Here is an 18,690-nt window from a genome sequence, read left to right as displayed (position 1 = left end):
ACTGACTGTGCATGTGTTTGGAGGAGTCAGGAGATACATTGTGCGGCTCTCATGTATGTGTAGGAGCCCTTGTACTGTAAGACCTGACCACATTTTATTTCCTTAGTATTTGGCCTCACTGTTGCAGCGGCTCTTCAAAGCGCACCGACCAAATCAAAAACTAAAGTGTGGGACCGCAATGCGATGAGAAAAAAAGGAGAAATAAACACTTCAGATGTGACGTGTGACAGATCTCCAGTCCCTTTACTGGAAGCGAGAGCCACAAATCCCTCAGAGGACACTGGAGGAAGCGATGAATCAGCCCCCGGAAGTAATCGCCCACAGCGTGACACCCGTCATATATATATGGTGCAAGAGTTCCTCCTGCTCGGCCGTTAACCCCTTACTGGCCAGACACCGATAAAGAGTGTCCCAATGTGGAAAAACAAGACCTTAAGAGAGACTAGATCAGTGTTTCCCAATAAGGGTAGCTCCAGCTGTTGCGAAACTACAACTACCAGCTTTCCCATGCTGGGGGTTGTAGTATTGAAAAAGCTGGAGGCACCCTAGTTGGGAAACAGGATGGACATAGAGAAGCACCAGTATAAGGGAGTATATACCAAGCATGTCCCCCTCTAACTCACTTAGGGGGAGATTTATCAAAACATGCCCAGAGGAAAAGTTGCCCAGTTGCCCATAGCAACCAATCAGATCGTTTCTTTCATTTTTAACAAGGCCTCTGCAAAATGAAAGGAGCGATCTGATTGGTTGCTATGGGCAACTGGGCAACTTTTCCTTTGCACAGGTTGTGATAAATCTCCCCCATAGTGTTTTTTAAGTGTAGAAATCGTATATATGTGAAACGGAGACAAAACTGCTTCTGCTCAAGTACATTTGGGACATATTGGGGGAAACTAATGGGGCACCTACCTAAAAAGATGTTCCCTACGTACCCGACTACCTACCTACAAGGGGCTTCTACCTAATAGGGAAATTCCCTACCTACCTAATGGGAGCTTCCCTACTTACCTACTGTGGGCTTCTTCCTAATTGGGGGGGGGGGGGGGGGGAATTCCCTACCTAACTACTGGGGGCTTCTACCTAATAGAGGAAGGGGAATTCTCTACTTAACTACTGGGGGCTTCTACCTGATTGAGGGGGGGGGGGGAAATTATATACATGTACATCCATTATCATGAGAGGGTTGGTATCCGTAGAAGTAGGGGGAGATAGACCACAGCATTAAGGGGGTACTCCACTGGCCAGCGTTCGGAACTAAATGTTCCGAACGCTGTTTTCGCGCTGTTGGGTCGGCCACGCCCCTTGTGATGTCATGGCCACGCCCCCACAATGCAAGTATATGGGAGGGGGCGTGACATCAGTCACGCCCCCTCCAATAGACTTGCATTGAGGGGGCGTGTTAGTAACATCACGAGGGGCGTGGCCGACCCCCGTACTGTGAAAAAAGCGTTCGGAACATTTAGTTCCGATTGCTGGCCAGTGGAATACCCCTTTAATGGAATGGAGCTGCAATATCACACACAACCTTAGGACAGGGGTGGAGCTGTTTTCTTAGGAATCAGCTCTGTTATTCTAATTCTGGACAACTCCTTTAACGATCACCATTTGCAAAAATCTCTGCTTGCTGTCAAGTGTTTACTCCCAAAGCAAAGAACTAACCGAGATGCGGGGGGCTTGGACCTATGGTGGGGGGGGCTTTCTTGGTCCTGGGTGCCTTCTTTAGCACTGTCATTACTTATCATGACATCCAAGGACATGTTCACACATTGCCGTTTCATTGGTAGTGTGTAATGCCAGTGAAAATGCTGCAGTACTGCAATGCAATCTTGTCCATTTCGGTAATGGCGCGGGTATTGCTATTGTGCTCATGTCATCACTATGCCTTACATTACAGCAGGTCTCTGGAGCTGTCAATGAATGCAAAAGATACCAAGGGGTTAATGAGGCGTACACACCAATAAATTAGCAAAGTCTGGATCACTCAGTACTACAACACAACCCATCTCCTGGATTGTATTTTGGAGACAATCCAGGCTGGGAGAGCGAAGTGATAGATCCCATAGTGGATATACAGGGCGGGATCACCATTTGCAATACTCTGTAGACTTATTAACACTGACCTTACTCTAGGGCATTGTTTCCCAACAAGGGAGCCTCCAGCTGTTGCAAAACTACAACTCCCAGCATGCCCGGACAGCCGAAGGCTGTCCGGGCATGCTGGGAGTTGTAGTTTTGCAACAGCTGGAGGCCCCCTGGTTGGGAAACACTGCTCTTGGGCCAGTTTCACACTAGCGTTACGCAGACACATTGTCATTATTTTGGCCGTCTTCTGTATTGCAATTTCCTGTCTTGAAGACATCCTGACGGTATAAGGGTGCGGCCTCGCAGACGATTCAAACACATTTAAAGGGGTACTCCAGTTTTTTTTTTTTTTTTTTTTAAATCAACTGGTGCCAGAAAGTTAAACAGATTTGTAAATTACTTCTATTTAAAAATCTTAACCCTTCTAGTACTTATCAGTTGCTGTATGCTCCACAGGAAGTTATTTTCTTTTTGAATTTATTTTCTGTCTGTCCACAGTGCTCTCTGCTGATCACCATGTCAGGAACTGTCCAAAGCAGGAGCAAATCCCCAAAGCAAACCTCTCCTGCTCTGGACAGTTCCTGACATGGACAGAGGTGTCAGCAGAGGGCACTGTGGTCAGACAGAAGGGAAATTCAAAAAGAAAAGAACTTCCTGTGAAGCATACGGCAGCTGATAAGTACTGGGAGGATTAAGATATTTAAATAGAAGTAATTTACAAATCTGTTTCACTTTCTGTTTATTTAAAAAAAAAATTCCACTGGAGTACCCCTTTAACATGTCAGAGATAGGTCAAAAGTTTTGATCACTGGGGGACTGACCCTCACTGACTGCTAGAAGGGGGGGGGGGGGGACTTTGGTGTTGCGAGGTCTGCTGTCATGCCCACAGAATGGGGAAGATCCCATACAGTTTTTATAGAAGACAGAGCAAAGTGTGAACAAACCTAGTGCGCACTTCTCTCGGCTAGGTCTTGTGATCGGTGGGGGTCTCAGCATCAAGATTCCATCTGCTCAAAAGTGGTGACATATATCTACAACATGCAGCAATGGGCAATGATTAGAAGCCCTAGTCAAGGAGAATTAATAATTTTCCACGAAAAAAAAAAAACGTATAAATGGAATATTTGGCAAAACCACAGCAAAAACAGAATTTTTTTGCAAAAGTAAAAAAAAAAGTGTGTGTGTGTGTGTGTGTGTGTGTGTGTGTGTGTGTGTGTGTGGGGGGGGGGGGGGGACACAGCCTCAGGGTAGGTGTATAACTACTACATATCCTGATCTCCTAGAGATAGCAGCAGTATACAGATAGGATAAAGAAGATACGGAGGCACTTCTGGTAAGTTGCGGGTGCTTTAATGTGGATAGGTCATACAGCAATGCTCAATCAACGAGTATACAGATAGAAATAGCAGTATACAGATAGAGCTGGGGAAGAGGTGTATAACTACTATATATTCTGATCCCATAGAGATAGCAGCAGTATACAGATAGAGCTGGGGAAGAGGTGTATAACTACTATATATATTCTGATCCCATAGAGATAGCAGCAGTATACAGATAGAGCTGGAGGGGAGATGTATAACTACTATATATCCTTATCCCATAGAGATAGCAGCAGTATACAGATAGAGCTGGGGGGAGGTGTATAACTACTATATGTCTTGATTCCATAAGGATAGCAGCAGTATACAGATAGAGCTGGAGGGGAGGGATCTAATCTAGGTGATGAAATCATTCTGTAGTTCACAGGAAGCAAGCTGACCCAGGACTGACCACTTCCTCTGACAAATTAAACACTGATTTTCTATGGGTCAGACTGTTGATCATGATCCCATGGAGATAGCAACAGTATACAGATAGAGCTAGAGAAGAGGTGTATAACTACTATATATACTGATTCCATAGAAATACCAGCAGCTGTATTCAGACAGAGCTGCAGGAAAGAAGATGTATACCTACTATATGTCCTGATTCCATAACAATAGAAGCAGCAGTATACAGATAGAGCTGGGGGGAGGTGTAAAACTACAATTTATCATGATCCCATGGAGATAGCAGTAGTAGTATACAGATAGAGCTGGAGAAGAGGTGTATAACTAATATATATATATATATATATATATATATATATATATATATATATATATACACACATACACACACACACACACACACACACACTGATCCCATAGAAATACCAGCAGCTGTATACAGACAGAGCTGGAGGGGAGATGAATAACTACTATGTGTCCTGATTCCATAAGGATAGCAGCAGTATACAGATAGAGCTGTAGGGGAGGGATCTAATCTAGGTGATGAAATCATTCCGTAGTTTACAGGAAGTCAGCTGACCCAGGACTGACCACTTCCTCTGACACTGATTTTCTGTGGGTTAGACTGTTGATCACATGACCCAGTGGCAGTAATGAAACACATGGATGCATCAACGCGCTGTATGACTAGTGACGGTGAGCATGCATGATATGGGTTAAAAAACAAAAACTGTTTCTTTAACAAACATGATTTTGGGGGTAAACAAAACCCTGCGACCATTAATCAATAGAAACTGCGCAAAACAGCAGGTCTCTAAGGATTTTGATAGCATCGCGACTATATCTCAATTGTTCGGCTTCTGCACAGGGAGACTGAAATTGCATCATAATGTCATCAGGATTGCATCTGTAACAAGCCCATACATTTACCAATACACTTTTATAAACAGGCCTATATAACACAACAGGGTGCCTCCAGCTGTTACAAAACTGCAACTCCCAGCATGCCCGGACAGCCGAAGGCTGTCCGGGCATGCTGGGATTTGAAGTTTTGCAACAGCTGGAGGCACCCTGGTTGGGAAACACTGGCCGAAGCCTTCAGCACAACAGTACAGCAGATATCAGCACATTACACACAATACATGTGTATACAATGGGGCATACAATGGATGAAACCAGAAGAGGAAGCGATTTATAAATCCTTAGGGGGGGGGGGGGGGTTAAGTTGAAAAAAAAAAAAAAATTCCCTTTCATAGTGGGATCTTCCCAGTATGGACATTAGACCCATGACCCCGCAGCACAGCCTACAATCCACTAATCAATTGGGAATCCACATTAGTTGGGAAAATCCAATGAGTAAATAGGGGTAAGGCCTGGTCTAAGCGCTGCCAGGATTTCACAACCTACCAACCAAGGATAGTGTGATCCTAGAAAAACATCCAGACATAAGGGGATCCTGTGTAACAACACATCGTGGTAAGGGGAGGATGTCAGGAATGGTTCTGATGACCGGGTGGACCACAGTCAGGGATAATGCAGCCCAATACAATGCTGGTGTCTGACTTACGTGTTAGAAGAAGCGATTCATCGTTCCCTAATGCAGATGAGGGAAGGAAAACCGAAAGGTGAGAATCCAGTGGCCACAAATTGTGAAAAATTGTGGAAAAACATGGCCCGGTCAGATGGATCCAAATATGTGGAGAAACATGGCCTGGTCAGATGGATCCGGATCTCTATGGAGAAAGATGGCCTAGTCAGATGGATCCAAATCTCTATGGAGAAACATGGCCTGGTCAGATGGATCCAGATCTGTGGAGAAACATGGCTTGGTCAGATGGATCTGGATCTCTATGGAGAAACATGGCCTGGTCAGATGGATCCGGATTTCTATGGAGAAACATGGCCTGGTCAGATAGATCCGGATCTCTATGGAGAAACATGGACTGGTCAGATGGATCTGGATCTCTATGGAGAAACATGACCTGGTCAGATGGATCCGGATCTCTATGGAGAAACATGGACTGGTCAGATGGATCCAGATCTCTATGGAGAAACATGGCCTGGTCAGATGGATCCGGATCTCTATGGAGAAACATGGACTGGTCAGATGGATCCAGATCTGTGGAGAAACATGGCCTGGTCAGATGGATCTGGATCTCTATGGAGAAACATGGCCTGGTCAGATGGATCCAGATCTCTGTAGGTAAACATGGCCTGGTCAGATGGATCCGGATCTCTATGGAGAAACATGGCCTGGTCAGATGGATCCGGATCTCTATGGAGAAACATGGCCTGGTCAGATGGATCCGGATCTCTATGGAGAAACATTGCCTGGTCAGATGGATCCAGATCTCTGTGGAGAAACATGGCCTGGTCAGATGGATCCAGATCTCTGTGGAGAAACATGGCCTGGTCAGATGGATCCAGATCTCTATGGAGAAACATGGCCTGGTCAGATGGATCCGGATCTCTGTGGAGAAACATGGCCTGGTCAGATGGATCTAGATCTCTGTGGAGAACCATGGCCTGGTCAGATAGATCTAGATCTCTGTGGAGAACCATGGCCTGGTCATGGTGGATCCAGATCTCTGTAGGTAAACATGGCCTGGTCAGATGGATCCAGATTTCTGTGGAGAACCATGGCCTGGTCAGGTGGATCCAGATCTCTGTAGAGAACCATGGTCCATTCCGATGGATCCAGATCTCTGTGGATAAACATGGCCTGGTCAGGTGGGTTCAGATTTCTGTGGAGAACCATTGGTCAGATGGAACTAGATCTCTGGAGAAACATTGTCTGGTGAAATATATCCAGATCTTTGTGGTACGTAGCTGATGAGAAGTAACAGAGTTTGGCATAAGCAGCAAGAATCTACGAACCCTTCTTGTCAGGTGAGGTTGGTGGAGTAGGCATCATGGGAAAGATTTGTCAAAACCTGTGCAGAGCAAAAGTGAAGCAGTTGCCCATAACAACCAATCCAACTCTTTTATTTTTAGAGGCACTAAAATGAGCGATATGATTGGTTCTTATGGGCAACTGCTTTCCTTTTCCTCTGGCACAGGTTTTGACAAATCTCCCCAATGGAGTGGAGAATATTTATTTGGCGCACCCTGGCTCTTCTATAACCTGTAGATGGATGATTGGGTTTAGGGTTTATCTAGATGTTGTGGCTGACCAAGTTCATCCCTTCATGGCAGCTGTTTCCCCTATGTCAGCGGGACAATGAACTCTTCACAAGGGTTGTATAGTCATGGTTTGGTTCCAGGAACATGACGACAAGTTTCCCTGCTTCCCCGGCCTTCACAGTCCCACACATCTTAAGGGTACGTTCCCACACAGCGTATTTTCCTACCCATTGACTTCAACAGAGAAAATAAAATACGCAGCAGCAAATACGCCATGTGGGAATGTACCCTAAAGGGGTATCCACTGGGGACCCCCGCGATCTTTGCTGCGGCACCCCCAGACATCCGATGCATGGAGCGAACTTCGATCCGAGCCGGATGACTGGCGATGTGGGGCAGAGGCTCATGACGTCACGGTCACGCCCCTTCAATTCAAGTCTATGGAAGGGGGCGTGACATCAGTCACGCCCCCTCCCATAGACTTGCATTGAGGGGACGTGGCCGTGACGTCACGAGCCTCCGGCACTGCACCCGACCCTCTAGACGAACACCGGGTGCAGCAGGGAGATCGCGGGGGTCCCGCTGCTTGGGTAGGGGATAATATGTCTAGGGGCGAAGTACCCTTTTAATTTTATAGGCATCTCTTGGAAGAGGTAGAATGGACACCGAGCACATAAGGTACCTCCACGTAATGTGCAGTAACTGCGGGAAGCGATCCGGTCCGCGGGAACTAATGGATTTCATCCCCTAGTGGAATCTACACCACAATAAATTGCTGTGGTTCTAGAGGCCAAAGGAGGTCCAACATGGCACGAGATAGTGGACTGTAATAAAGTGACTAGAGATGAGCGAACTTACAGTAAATTCGATTCGTCACGAACTTCTCGGCTCGGCAGTTGATGACTTTTCCTGCATAAATTAGTTCAGCTTTCCGGTGCTCCGGTGGGCTGGAAAAGGTGGATACAGTCCTAGGAAAGAGTCTCCTAGGACTGTATCCACCTTTTCCAGCCCACGGGAGCACCTGAAGGCTGAACTAATTTATGCAGGGAAAGTCATCAACTGCCGAGCCGAGAAGTTCGTGACGAATCGAATTTACTGTAAGTTCGCTCATCTCTAAAAGTGACCATTCAGGATGGGAGGAGATTCATCAAAACCTGTCCAGAGGAAAAGTTGCTGAGTTGCTCATAGCAACCAATCAGATCGCTACTTTCATTTCTGAAAAATGAAAGATGGAATCTGATTGGTTGCTATGGGCAACTCAGCAACTTTTCCACTGCACAGGTTTTGATGAATCTCCCCCGATGTGTATATAACTGTATCTATATTAACACACGCACCGCTAACTTTTAGGCCATTTGCAATGTGCACATCTGTCTGCTACGTGAGTCCTTTCCCCTTGTCCAAGCTCTCCTGTTTAGGTTGTGACAAATGTCTAAAAAGAAGCGTTTTACTGAATAATCTTCACCTGCAAATAAAATGGCCTGAGATTCTACAATGTCATCATCCGTCCACATGTTGCAATGAACGCTCCTTATTGCTCCAATGACTGGGGGATTAGGTCTCCGCTGTCTTCACCTAATAGCAGATGTGTCGCCTCCAAACACGTCACATGACTCCTATAGAAGACAAGACCAGGCGGCACCACCCACAGAATCAGGGAAAATACCATAAATCAGGGTTTCCAAACCAGGGTGCCTCCAGCTGTTGCAAAACTACAACTCCCAGCACGCCCGGACAGCCGTTGGCTCTCCGGGCGTGCTGGGAGTTGTAGTTTTGCAACAGCTGGAGGCACCCTGATTGGGAAACAATGGGATAGATCTTTAAAAGAGCTTTCCTGCCTGTGACAACGTTTTTCCATCCTTTTTTATGGGCATCAAAGAATGATCATTAGTGTCCCCTCCTCACTGTGTCACTGTCATTAGTGTCCCTTCATCTCTCCATGTGTCACTGTCATTAGTGTCCCTTCATCTCTCCATGTGTCACTGTCATTAGTGTCCCCTCCTCACTGTGTCACTGTCATTAGTGTCCCCTCCTCACTGTGTCACTGTCATTAGTGTCCCCTCCTCACTGTGTCACTGTCATTAGTGTCCCTTCATCTCTCCATGTGTCACTGTCATTAGTGTCCCTTCATCTCTCCATGTGTCACTGTCATTAGTGTCCCCTCCTCACTGTGTCACTGTCATTAGTGTCCCCTCCTCACTGTGTCACTGTCATTAGTGTCCCCTCCTCACTGTGTCACTGTCATTAGTGTCCCCTCCTCACTGTGTCACTGTCATTAGTGCCCCCTCCTCACTGTGTCACTGTCATTAGTGTCCCTTCATCTCTCCATGTGTCACTGTCATTAGTGTCCCCTCCTCACTGTGTCACTGTCATTAGTGTCCCCTCCTCACTGTGTCACTGTCATTAGTGTCCCCTCCTCACTGTGTCACTGTCATTAGTGTCCCCTCCTCACTGTGTCACTGTCATTAGTGTCCTCTCCTCACTGTGTCACTGTCATTAGTGTCCCCTCCTCACTGTGTCACTGTCATTAGTGTCCCCTCCTCACTGTGTCACTGTCATTAGTGTCCCCTCCTCACTGTGTCACTGTCATTAGTGTCCCCTACTCACTGTGTTACTGTCATTAGTGTCCTCTGTGTGTCACAGTTATAAGTGCCCCCCCCCCTTATCTCTCTCCTGTGTTACAGTTACTAGCATCCCCCGTATCTCAGTCAGTGTCCCCATTATCTCTCCCCTTGTGTCACAGTCATTAGTGTCCCCTCAGTGTTGGGGAGTAGATGTCATGTGACCAATGCCGCCAGGGCCGTTTCTACCTATAGGCAAAATAGGCAGCCGCCTAGAGCGCCCTCTAGATGGGAGCACCGCCCATCCAGCACCACCGTGTCACCCCAGTACTAAAGTATTTACATGAGGAGGTTTGTTACAGTGTGTCACCCCAGTAGTAAAGTAATTACATGAGGAGGAGGTTTGTTACAGTGTGTCACCCCAGTAGTAAGGGGATTACATGAGGAAGATGTTTGTTACAGTGTGTCACCCCAGTAGTAAGGAGATTACATGAGGAAGAGGTTTGTTACAGTGTGTCACCCCAGTAGTAAGGAGATTACATGAGGAGATTTGTTACAGTGTGTCACCCCAGTAGTAAGGAGATTACATGAGGAGATTTGTTACAGTGTGTCACCCCAGTAGTAAGGAGATTACATGAGGAGATTTGTTACAGTGTGTCACCCCAGTAGTAAGGAGATTACATGAGGAGGAGGTTTTTTACAGTGTCACCCCAGTAGTAAGGTGATTACATGAGGAAGATGTTTGTTACAGTGTGTCACCCCAGTAGTAAGGAGATTACATGAGGAGGGGGTTTGTTACAGTGTGTTACCCAGTAGTAAGGAGATTACATGAGGAGGGGGTTTGTTACAGTGTGTCACCCCAGTAGTAAGGAGATTACATGAGGAGGAGGTTTGTTACAGTGTGTCACCCCAGTAGTAAGGAGATTACATGAGGAGGGGGTTTGTTACAGTGTGTCACCCCAGTAGAAAGGAGATTAAATGAGGAGGGGGTTTGTTACAGTGTGTCACCCCAGTAGTAAGGAGATTACATGAGGAGGTTTGTTACAGTGTGTCACCCCAGTAGTAAGGTGGGGCGTGTCAGAGGACAGAGCCAATGGGCAGGGTCAAGGGGCAGCAAAATTAGCTTTCGTCTAGGGTGGCAAAAGTCCTTGCACCAGCCCTGAATGCAGCCAATCAGCACCATCGGCGGTCACACTATGTACTCCTGAGAACAAAACATGACCATCGAGGCCGCCGATTGGCTTGACTGGTCACCTGACATCTGCTGCTGAACACCGGAGCGCCTACCGAAGACAGTAATACAATGAAAGCTTCAGCTCATCCAGTGATCTAACGTCATGTAGAGTTCTCCTTTAATACGTCCTACATATAAAACACACACCCAGTAGTCACATGATGACATAAACTGGAAGAAGACGTCAGCTGACTGGCTTTATAGCATGCAGCCAAGGACCAAGGACCCAACGTCACACGGGCAGAGAAAGATTGGGTGCAGAAGAGACACGTGGAGGGACACACCTGACAATTAACTCTTCCTCTGTGCCAATAATCAATGCGGGTTACACCTGTCCTGGCTACTGACCCACCTGCTGCTATGTGACGTTATATACAGAGGTAGAAGACCTATATACCTAATAGACAGACATGTCTCTGCCCTGAGGGTCGTTCACCACAGCCCGGAAAAAAGAAAGAAGTAGAAAATGTGACATATAAACCAAGTGTGTGTTTTCTTTTAGGAACAGCGCCACTCTTGTGTACAGGATGAATCTGGTATTGCACTATTTACTCGAATGGGGATGAGTTGCAATACTATACACAGCCATGTACTAGAATGGCGCTGTTTCTGAAAGAATGGAGACAGGTTTTTCTCTAATCTCATACAATCCTCTTAAAGGGGTACTCCCATGGAAAACTTACTTATTTTTATTTTTTTATCAACTGGTGCCAGGAAGTTAAACAGATTTGTAAATTACTTCTATTAAAAAATCTTAATCCTTCCAGTACTTTTTAGGGGCTGTATACTACAGAGGAAATTATTTTCTTTATGGATTTCTCTGATGTCACGACCACAGTGCTCTCTGCTGAACTCTGCTGTCCATTTTTGGAACTGTCATGGACCTCATTCTAGATGAAAAAATGGAGCTGAAAGGGATGTTTTTGTTGTTTTGTTTTTTTTTTTGCAGGAGTTAAGCGAAGGAAATAAAAATAGACCTGCCGTATTTCCCATTTAATTCCCGTCATCTGTACGGACTCTGATCAGTGAGGACTCTCGGAGTCAAATACCCACCATATGCTAGCAGGGTCAGCAATTGTAAAGGGGTACTCCACTGGGAAACATTTTTCTTTACATCAACTGGTGCCAGAAAGTTAAACAGATTTGTAAATTACTTCTATTTAAAAATCTTAATCCTTCCAGTACTTATCAGCTGCTGTATACTACTGAGGAAGTTCTTTTCTTTTTTAATTTCCTTTCTGTCTGACCACAGTGCTCTCTGCTGACACCTCTGTCCATTTTAGGAACTGTCCAGAGCAGGAGAGGTTTGCTATGGGGATTTGCTCCTACTCTGGACAGTAACTGACATGTACAGAGGTGTCAGCAGGGAGCACTGTGGTCAGACAGAAAAGAAATTCAAAAAGAAAAGAACTTCCTCTGCAGTATACAGCCGCTGATAAGTACTGGAAGGATTAAGATTTTTAATTTAAACAGAAGTATTTTACAAATCTCTTTAACTTTCTGGCACCAGCTGATCTAAAGAAAATGTTTTCCAGTGGAGTACCCCTTTACCCGGTACCTGAGGCAGTGGTTGTGACGTCACGACCACGCCCCTCGATGTCCCGCCCCCTCCATTCATGTCTATGTGAGGGGGCGTGTCAGTGACACGCCCCCTCCCATAGACATGAATGGAGGGGGCGGGGCGTGACAATCACGGCCTCTGGCTCCGAGCATTCTGAACAAAATGTTCAGAATGCTGGCGCACCGGAGTACCCCTTTAAAGGGATTTTCTATGCCTTGTACATAGATGACCAACCACACCTGCTGCACGTCTGTCCCAACCATTTAGGGGGAGATTTATCAAAACCTGTGCAGAGGAAAAGTTGCCCAGTTGCCCATAGCAACCAATCAGATCGCTTCTTTCATTTTTAACAAGGCCTCTGCAAAATGAAAGAAGCCATCTGATTGGTTGCTATGGTGGGCAACTGGACAACTTTTCCTCTGGACAGGTTTTGATAAATCTCCCTCTGTAAAATAACCCAAATGTCAGCCCCTCCCATGATATCTCCAGATCGCCCCCGTCCAGATGCGGCAACATATCAGTGTAAACAAAACATCAGCAGAGTACCCCTTTAAGTAGATGAATTCTCAAGTTGGGTAGATTGTGTCAAAATCTTTTTTTTTTTTCTGCAGTGGTCATGAATTTATAATGTCCAACATTTTGTGTCAATAAAAAAAAAATTTAAAAAACGTGTCACGGCACAAAATTTATCACGTACAACGCAACCAGTTAATAAGTAATACATTTGCCGCACATTACCACCACACAAATTAAAGGTGTAAAAAAAAAATTTTTTTTATAAAAAATCAAAAAAAAATCAAAGGCTGTCCGGGCATGCTGGGAGTTGCAGTTTTGCAACAGCGGGAGGCACCCTGGTTGGGAAACACTGCATTAGAGATTATTAGCATGTCAGGCCTTATTCACACTGCATTTTTATTCATGCAGATTTTACATGGGATGGGTATCCATACCACAGTTCTTCACATGGCGAAATTCTGCCTCAAATTAAAGCCCATAGACTTCTATGGGATTCCGCACTCCCATTCACACTTCTGAAATTCCGCTTACAGAATTCCACAAAAGGATATTTCGGAAGTGTGAATGGGAGTGCGGAGTCTATGGGCTTTAATTTGAGGCGGAATTCCGCTTGCGGATATTCCGCCGTGTGAATAAACCCTTACTGTAAACTTTTTTTTTTGTAATGACACAATTTTCCGATGGGAAAAAATAATGGATCATGTGACCATATGTAATATTTCCATTCACTGACGGCGAGCAGAGATCTTGACAATGGTGAGAAAAGTTAAAACGCCTATAAGGCCGGGTTCACACCAGCTCTGTCTTTCCTGTTATTCTGATTTGTCGTTAGAGGAGAACTAAAATAAATAAATAAATAAAAATAAATAAATACATAAATAAATAAATAAAAATAAATAAATAAATGGCGGATCCATTGTACGCCGGATGCCAACAACTCGTCCCCACTGATTTTAAAGGGGATTTCCTGTGTCCCAAAAATTAGGGGACAACAAGCTGATCATGGGGGTCTGACCGCTGGGGCCACACGATTACAAAAACAGAGTAAAACCAACTCCCCAAAATGGTGCATAGCAACCAGTTCCATTCTCTTTCTATAGGGCGTCCAAAAATAGTGCTTCATTCTTTGAGGTGGGTGGGGGGGGGGGGGGGGTTGTGATCGGCGGGGATCTGTTCTTGTGATCAGCGGGGATCTGTTCTTGTGATAGGCAAGGATCTGTTCTCGTGATCGGCGGGGATCCCAGCAGTTGGCCCCACCATCAGCCATTTCCAGGATTAGAAAAAAAACGGGGCAGATTTCTTCCAAAAACTGCACCACCCCTGTCCTCCGGTTGCGTGTAAAGTTGTAATACCACACACAACCTTTGGAAAGGGATGGAGCTGTATATATATTACATACCGTATTTTCCGGCAGCGTATAAGACTACTTTTTAAGCCAGGAAAATCTTCCCAAAAGTCGGGGGTCATCTTATAGGTCTTATAAGGCAGGTGCTGCAGTCGGCCAGGGCGCTAGGGGTATGGATTAGACGCCTTGCGTTAACTTTAAAAATGCAGGGGCCGCCGATAGGTAACACACGCAGGGACGTCACTGACATCCCGTGCGCGCGCCCATAGCAACAGAACAGAGCTGAGCAGAGCAGCTAGGAGGAGGAAGCGTATGGTCCGACCACCGCTCCTCTGATCCTAAGTGCTATGGCCTATAGACCATAGCAGTAGATTATGACCCCTGACCGGAGGAGCGGTGGTCGGAGCACTGTGAGGGAGTACACAGGCATACAGCCTCCAGCCATACACTGTATTTGACTGAAGGTTGTATGTCTGTGAGGGCCACTGTCTACCTAATGTGGGGGGAACTATACAGCCAACCTAATGTGGGGGGAACTACAACCTAATGTGGGGGAACTATACTGCCAACCTAATGTGGGGGGAACTACAACCTAATGTGGGGGAACTATACTGCCAACCTAATGTGGGGGGAACTACAACATAATGTGGGGAACTATACAGCCAACCTAATGTGGGGGAACTATACTGCCAACCTAATGTGGGGGAACTATACTGCCAACCTAATGTGGGGGAACTATACAGCCAACCTAATGTGGGGGAACTACAACCTAATGTGGGGGAACTATACTGCCAACCTAATGTGGGGGAACTACAACCTAATGTGGGGGAACTATACTGCCAACCTAATGTGGGGGAACTGCAACATAATGTGGGGAACTATACAGCCAACCTAATGTGGGGGAACTATACTGCCAACCTAATGTGGGGGAACTATACTGCCAACCTAATGTGGGGGAACTATACTGCCAACCTAATGTGGGGAACTATACTGCCTACCTAATGTGGGGGGAACTACAACCTAATGTGGGGGAACTATACTGCCAACCTAATGTGGGGGGAACTATACTGCCAACCTAATGTGGGGGGAACTATACTGCCAACCTAATGTGGTGGAACTATACTGCCAACCTAATGTGGGGGGAACTATACTACACCTAATGTGGGGAACTATACTGCCAAACTAATGTGGTGGAACTATACTGCACCTAATGTGGGGAACTATACTGCCAAACTAATGTGGTGGAACTATACTGCACCTAATGTGGGGAACTATACTGCACCTAATGTGGGGAACTATACTGCCAACCTAGTTTGGGGGAACTATGCTGCCTACTTAAAGGGGTACTACCATAGTGACAACTTATCCCCTATCTAAAGGATAGGGGATAAGTTGCCTGATCGTGCAGGATCCCGCCGCTGGGGACCCCCGAGATCTCGAACGCACCACCCCACTCTCATTAGGCCCCGGAGCGAACATCGCCCGGGTCTGATGACTGCCGATCACGGGGCCAGAGTATTGTGACGTCACAGCTCCGCCCCCTCAATGTAAGTCTCGACCCTGCCATAGACTTGCATTAAGGGGGCAGAGCGTGACATCACACGGGGGCGGAGCTGTGACGTCACAATCACTGGCCCCGTCATCAGACCCGGAGCGGATGTTCGCTCCGGGGCCTGATGAGAGCGGGGGGCTGCGTGCGAGATCACTGGGGTCCCCAGCGGCGGGACCCCGTGCAATCAGGCAACTTATCCCGTATCCTTTAGATAGGGGATAAGTTGTCAGCACGGTAGTACCCCTTTAAAGGTGTACTCCACTGTCCCAGCATTCGGAAGCAGGGAGAGCTGACCAATCCAAGCAGGCTTTGAATACAACAACCAGCCAATCACTGGTAAGGTACCGTACATCACGGTAGGAGGGGTAGAGTATATCCCAAACTCTATATTTTTAACTATAAAAGTTGGGGGTCGTCTTATACGCCAGAAAATGGTAAAAACGGTATTTATAATTTATATATATATATATATATATATATATATATATGTGACACAGGTGTGAACGCAGCCTTAGCATGTTTTGTTATATATGTTTTTATTTATTAAAAAATAACGTAACGTAATTAAGGTGACAAATTTGGCGCAAACCGTCAGGACTCCGCCCGTTGACTCCCATAGATGACAGAAGGGTACAACTTATCGACTCGTATCGCTGTAACGTGGTGCAGGGTCACATGACTCCCAAAGAGAGAAAAAAAGTGCGAAAAAGTGTCACATGACCTGGTGCCACACTAGTCACCCTCCAGTGCCCCCCAGCCTGTCATGCCAGCCCCGGTACCTGAAGTAGTAGACATCGCTCTTGCCCGCACTGAGCCCGGACTTTCTGATGACCTCCTCCTTCTTCCAGCCCGGAGGCAGAGCCGGACAGTCCATCCTCCGCTTCTCCATGGACCGGCTTGTGTCCTACACCATAGCCCGGCGGCTCCGCACTGTCCCCAGCCTCGCACTCAGCTGTCTAGTAGTAACAGCGCCCCCTAGCAACGCAATTCTCTTCCGCAAACTAGCCCCGGCACGTCACCGGCGGAAGGATACGCCACACCAGGTAACCGGCCCAGTGAGCCTGACGGTGACAAGCTCTCGCTTAACCCTTTCCTTGTCAAAGTGACACAAAGTAGTCCGCGGCTTATGTCACGTGTTAAGACCCTTCAAAAGCCTCTACGTCTTTTTCTTTTTTTTTTTTTTTTCACTTGAATTATCAAAAACTCCCATGAGTCTCAGCAGTGAACTCTTGGGAGCGAATTTTTTATTTTTTTTTATGTGAGTTTCAAAATGATTCGGTGTTCTTCCGCTGATGCAATAAATAAGGCATGGTGAGAGGAATGGGCAGGGACCTTCAGGGTTAACCCCTTCCCTGCTAAGCATCGTTGCCAAGTAGGCGAATTAGTCACGCGCTGCTTCCACGTCATCTATAATTAAAATAAAATAAAAAATAAAATAAAAAATAAATAAAAAAATGTAACCCCTTAAGGACGGACCCATTCTTTACCTCTATGACCAGGCTCTTTTTTTGTTTTTAATTTGACGTGTGTCTCTTTAAATGATCTAATAACTTTAGAACGCTTTTTCTGAGCAGAGCGATTCTGAGATAGTTTTTTTTTGTGACATATTGTACTTTATATAAGTGGTGCATTTTTGTTGACACATGCAGAATTTTTTGTGAAAAACGCCAAAATATTGTGAAAAACTGGTAAATTTCTGGCGTTTAAAAAGTTTTTTTTTATGGTGTTTACTGTGCGGTAAAAGTGATGTTATCTTTATTCTGTGGGTCAGTACGATTATGGCAATACCCATTTTATATAGCTTTCTATGTTCTTTTTCCTTTTTTGAACAAAATTATTTTTCTGCCATTCATTATCCTACAGCCGTAGCTTTTTTTATTTTTTGTCTGACGCCATTGAGTAAGGCTAGGATTCCACTTGGGGTTTTTTTCTGGCAGTTTTTGGATATCTGCCACTGCAGTTTTTAAGCCAAAGCCAGAAATGTATTCAAAAGGAATAGGACATATAAAGGAAAGACTTACACTTCTCCTCCCTCATGGATCCACTTCTAAGGCTGGGTCCACACTACGTTTTGTCCCATACGGGAGCGCATACGGCAGGAGGGAGCTAAAAGCTCGCGCTCCCGTATGTGACCGTATGCGCTCCCGTATGTCATTCATTTCAATGAGCCGACCGGAGTGAAACGTTTGGTCCGGTCGGCTCATTTTTGCGCCGTATGCGCTTTTACAACCGGACCTAAAACCGTGGTTGACCACGGTTTTAGGTCCGGTTGTAAAAGCGCATACGGCGCAAAAATGAGCCGACCGGACCGAACGTTTCACTCCGGTCGGCTCATTGAAATGAATGACATACGGGAGCGCATACGGTTACATACGGGAGCGCGAGGTTTTAGCTCCCTCCTGCCGTATGCGCTCCCGTATGGGACAAAACGTAGTGTGGACCCAGCCTAACTTTGGCTCAAAAACTGCAGTGACAGAAATCCAAAAACTGCCAGAAAAAAAAAAACAAGTGGAATCCTAGCCTAAGGGCTTATTTTTTGTGGGATGAGCTGTACTTTTCATTTTTGCAATATGTGCTACCTTTTGATCTTTTTTATTCCGCTATTTGTACCAAAATTGGCGAATTTTGTGCTTTTTTGTTGTTGTTTTTTTTTTTCGGCGTTCACCGTGTGGAATAATTTACATTATAGTTTTATAGTACACGTCATTACGTACGTGGCAATACCTATTATGTATATGATTTGTGTTTGTGATCTTTTTTGGTGATAATACAGTGACCCCCCGACCTACGATGGCCCCGACATACGATAATTTCAACATGTGATGGCCTCTCAGAGGCCATCGCATGTTGAAGGCAGCATCAACATACGATGCTTTTGTGTGTCGGGGCCATCGCATAAACGGCTATCGGGCAGGGTAGACTGCTTCAGCTGCCACCGGATAGCTGT

The 18,690-nt window shown here is 45.9% G+C and overlaps 1 protein-coding gene across 2 annotated transcripts in view; it reads right to left on the bottom strand.

Annotated features, from left to right (window-relative positions):
* MBD2 (methyl-CpG binding domain protein 2) overlaps positions 1-16,809 on the bottom strand; it is a 62,004-nt gene extending 45,195 nt beyond the window's left edge. Inside the window, exon 1 of one of the 2 annotated variants that reach the window (XM_056545033.1) lies at positions 16,523-16,809. In XM_056545033.1, the coding sequence (XP_056401008.1) occupies positions 16,523-16,632 (110 nt within the window). In that variant the 5' untranslated portion in view covers positions 16,633-16,809. The remainder of the gene's footprint in view (positions 1-16,522) is intronic. The other variant, XM_056545039.1, reaches the window with a different exon arrangement.
* Positions 16,810-18,690: the final 1,881 nt, after the last annotated feature.

Source organism: Hyla sarda, chromosome 1 (genome assembly GCF_029499605.1).
Source record: "Hyla sarda isolate aHylSar1 chromosome 1, aHylSar1.hap1, whole genome shotgun sequence".
Taxonomy (NCBI): Eukaryota; Metazoa; Chordata; class Amphibia; order Anura; family Hylidae; genus Hyla; species Hyla sarda.
This window is presented reverse-complemented; position numbering and strand designations above follow the sequence as displayed.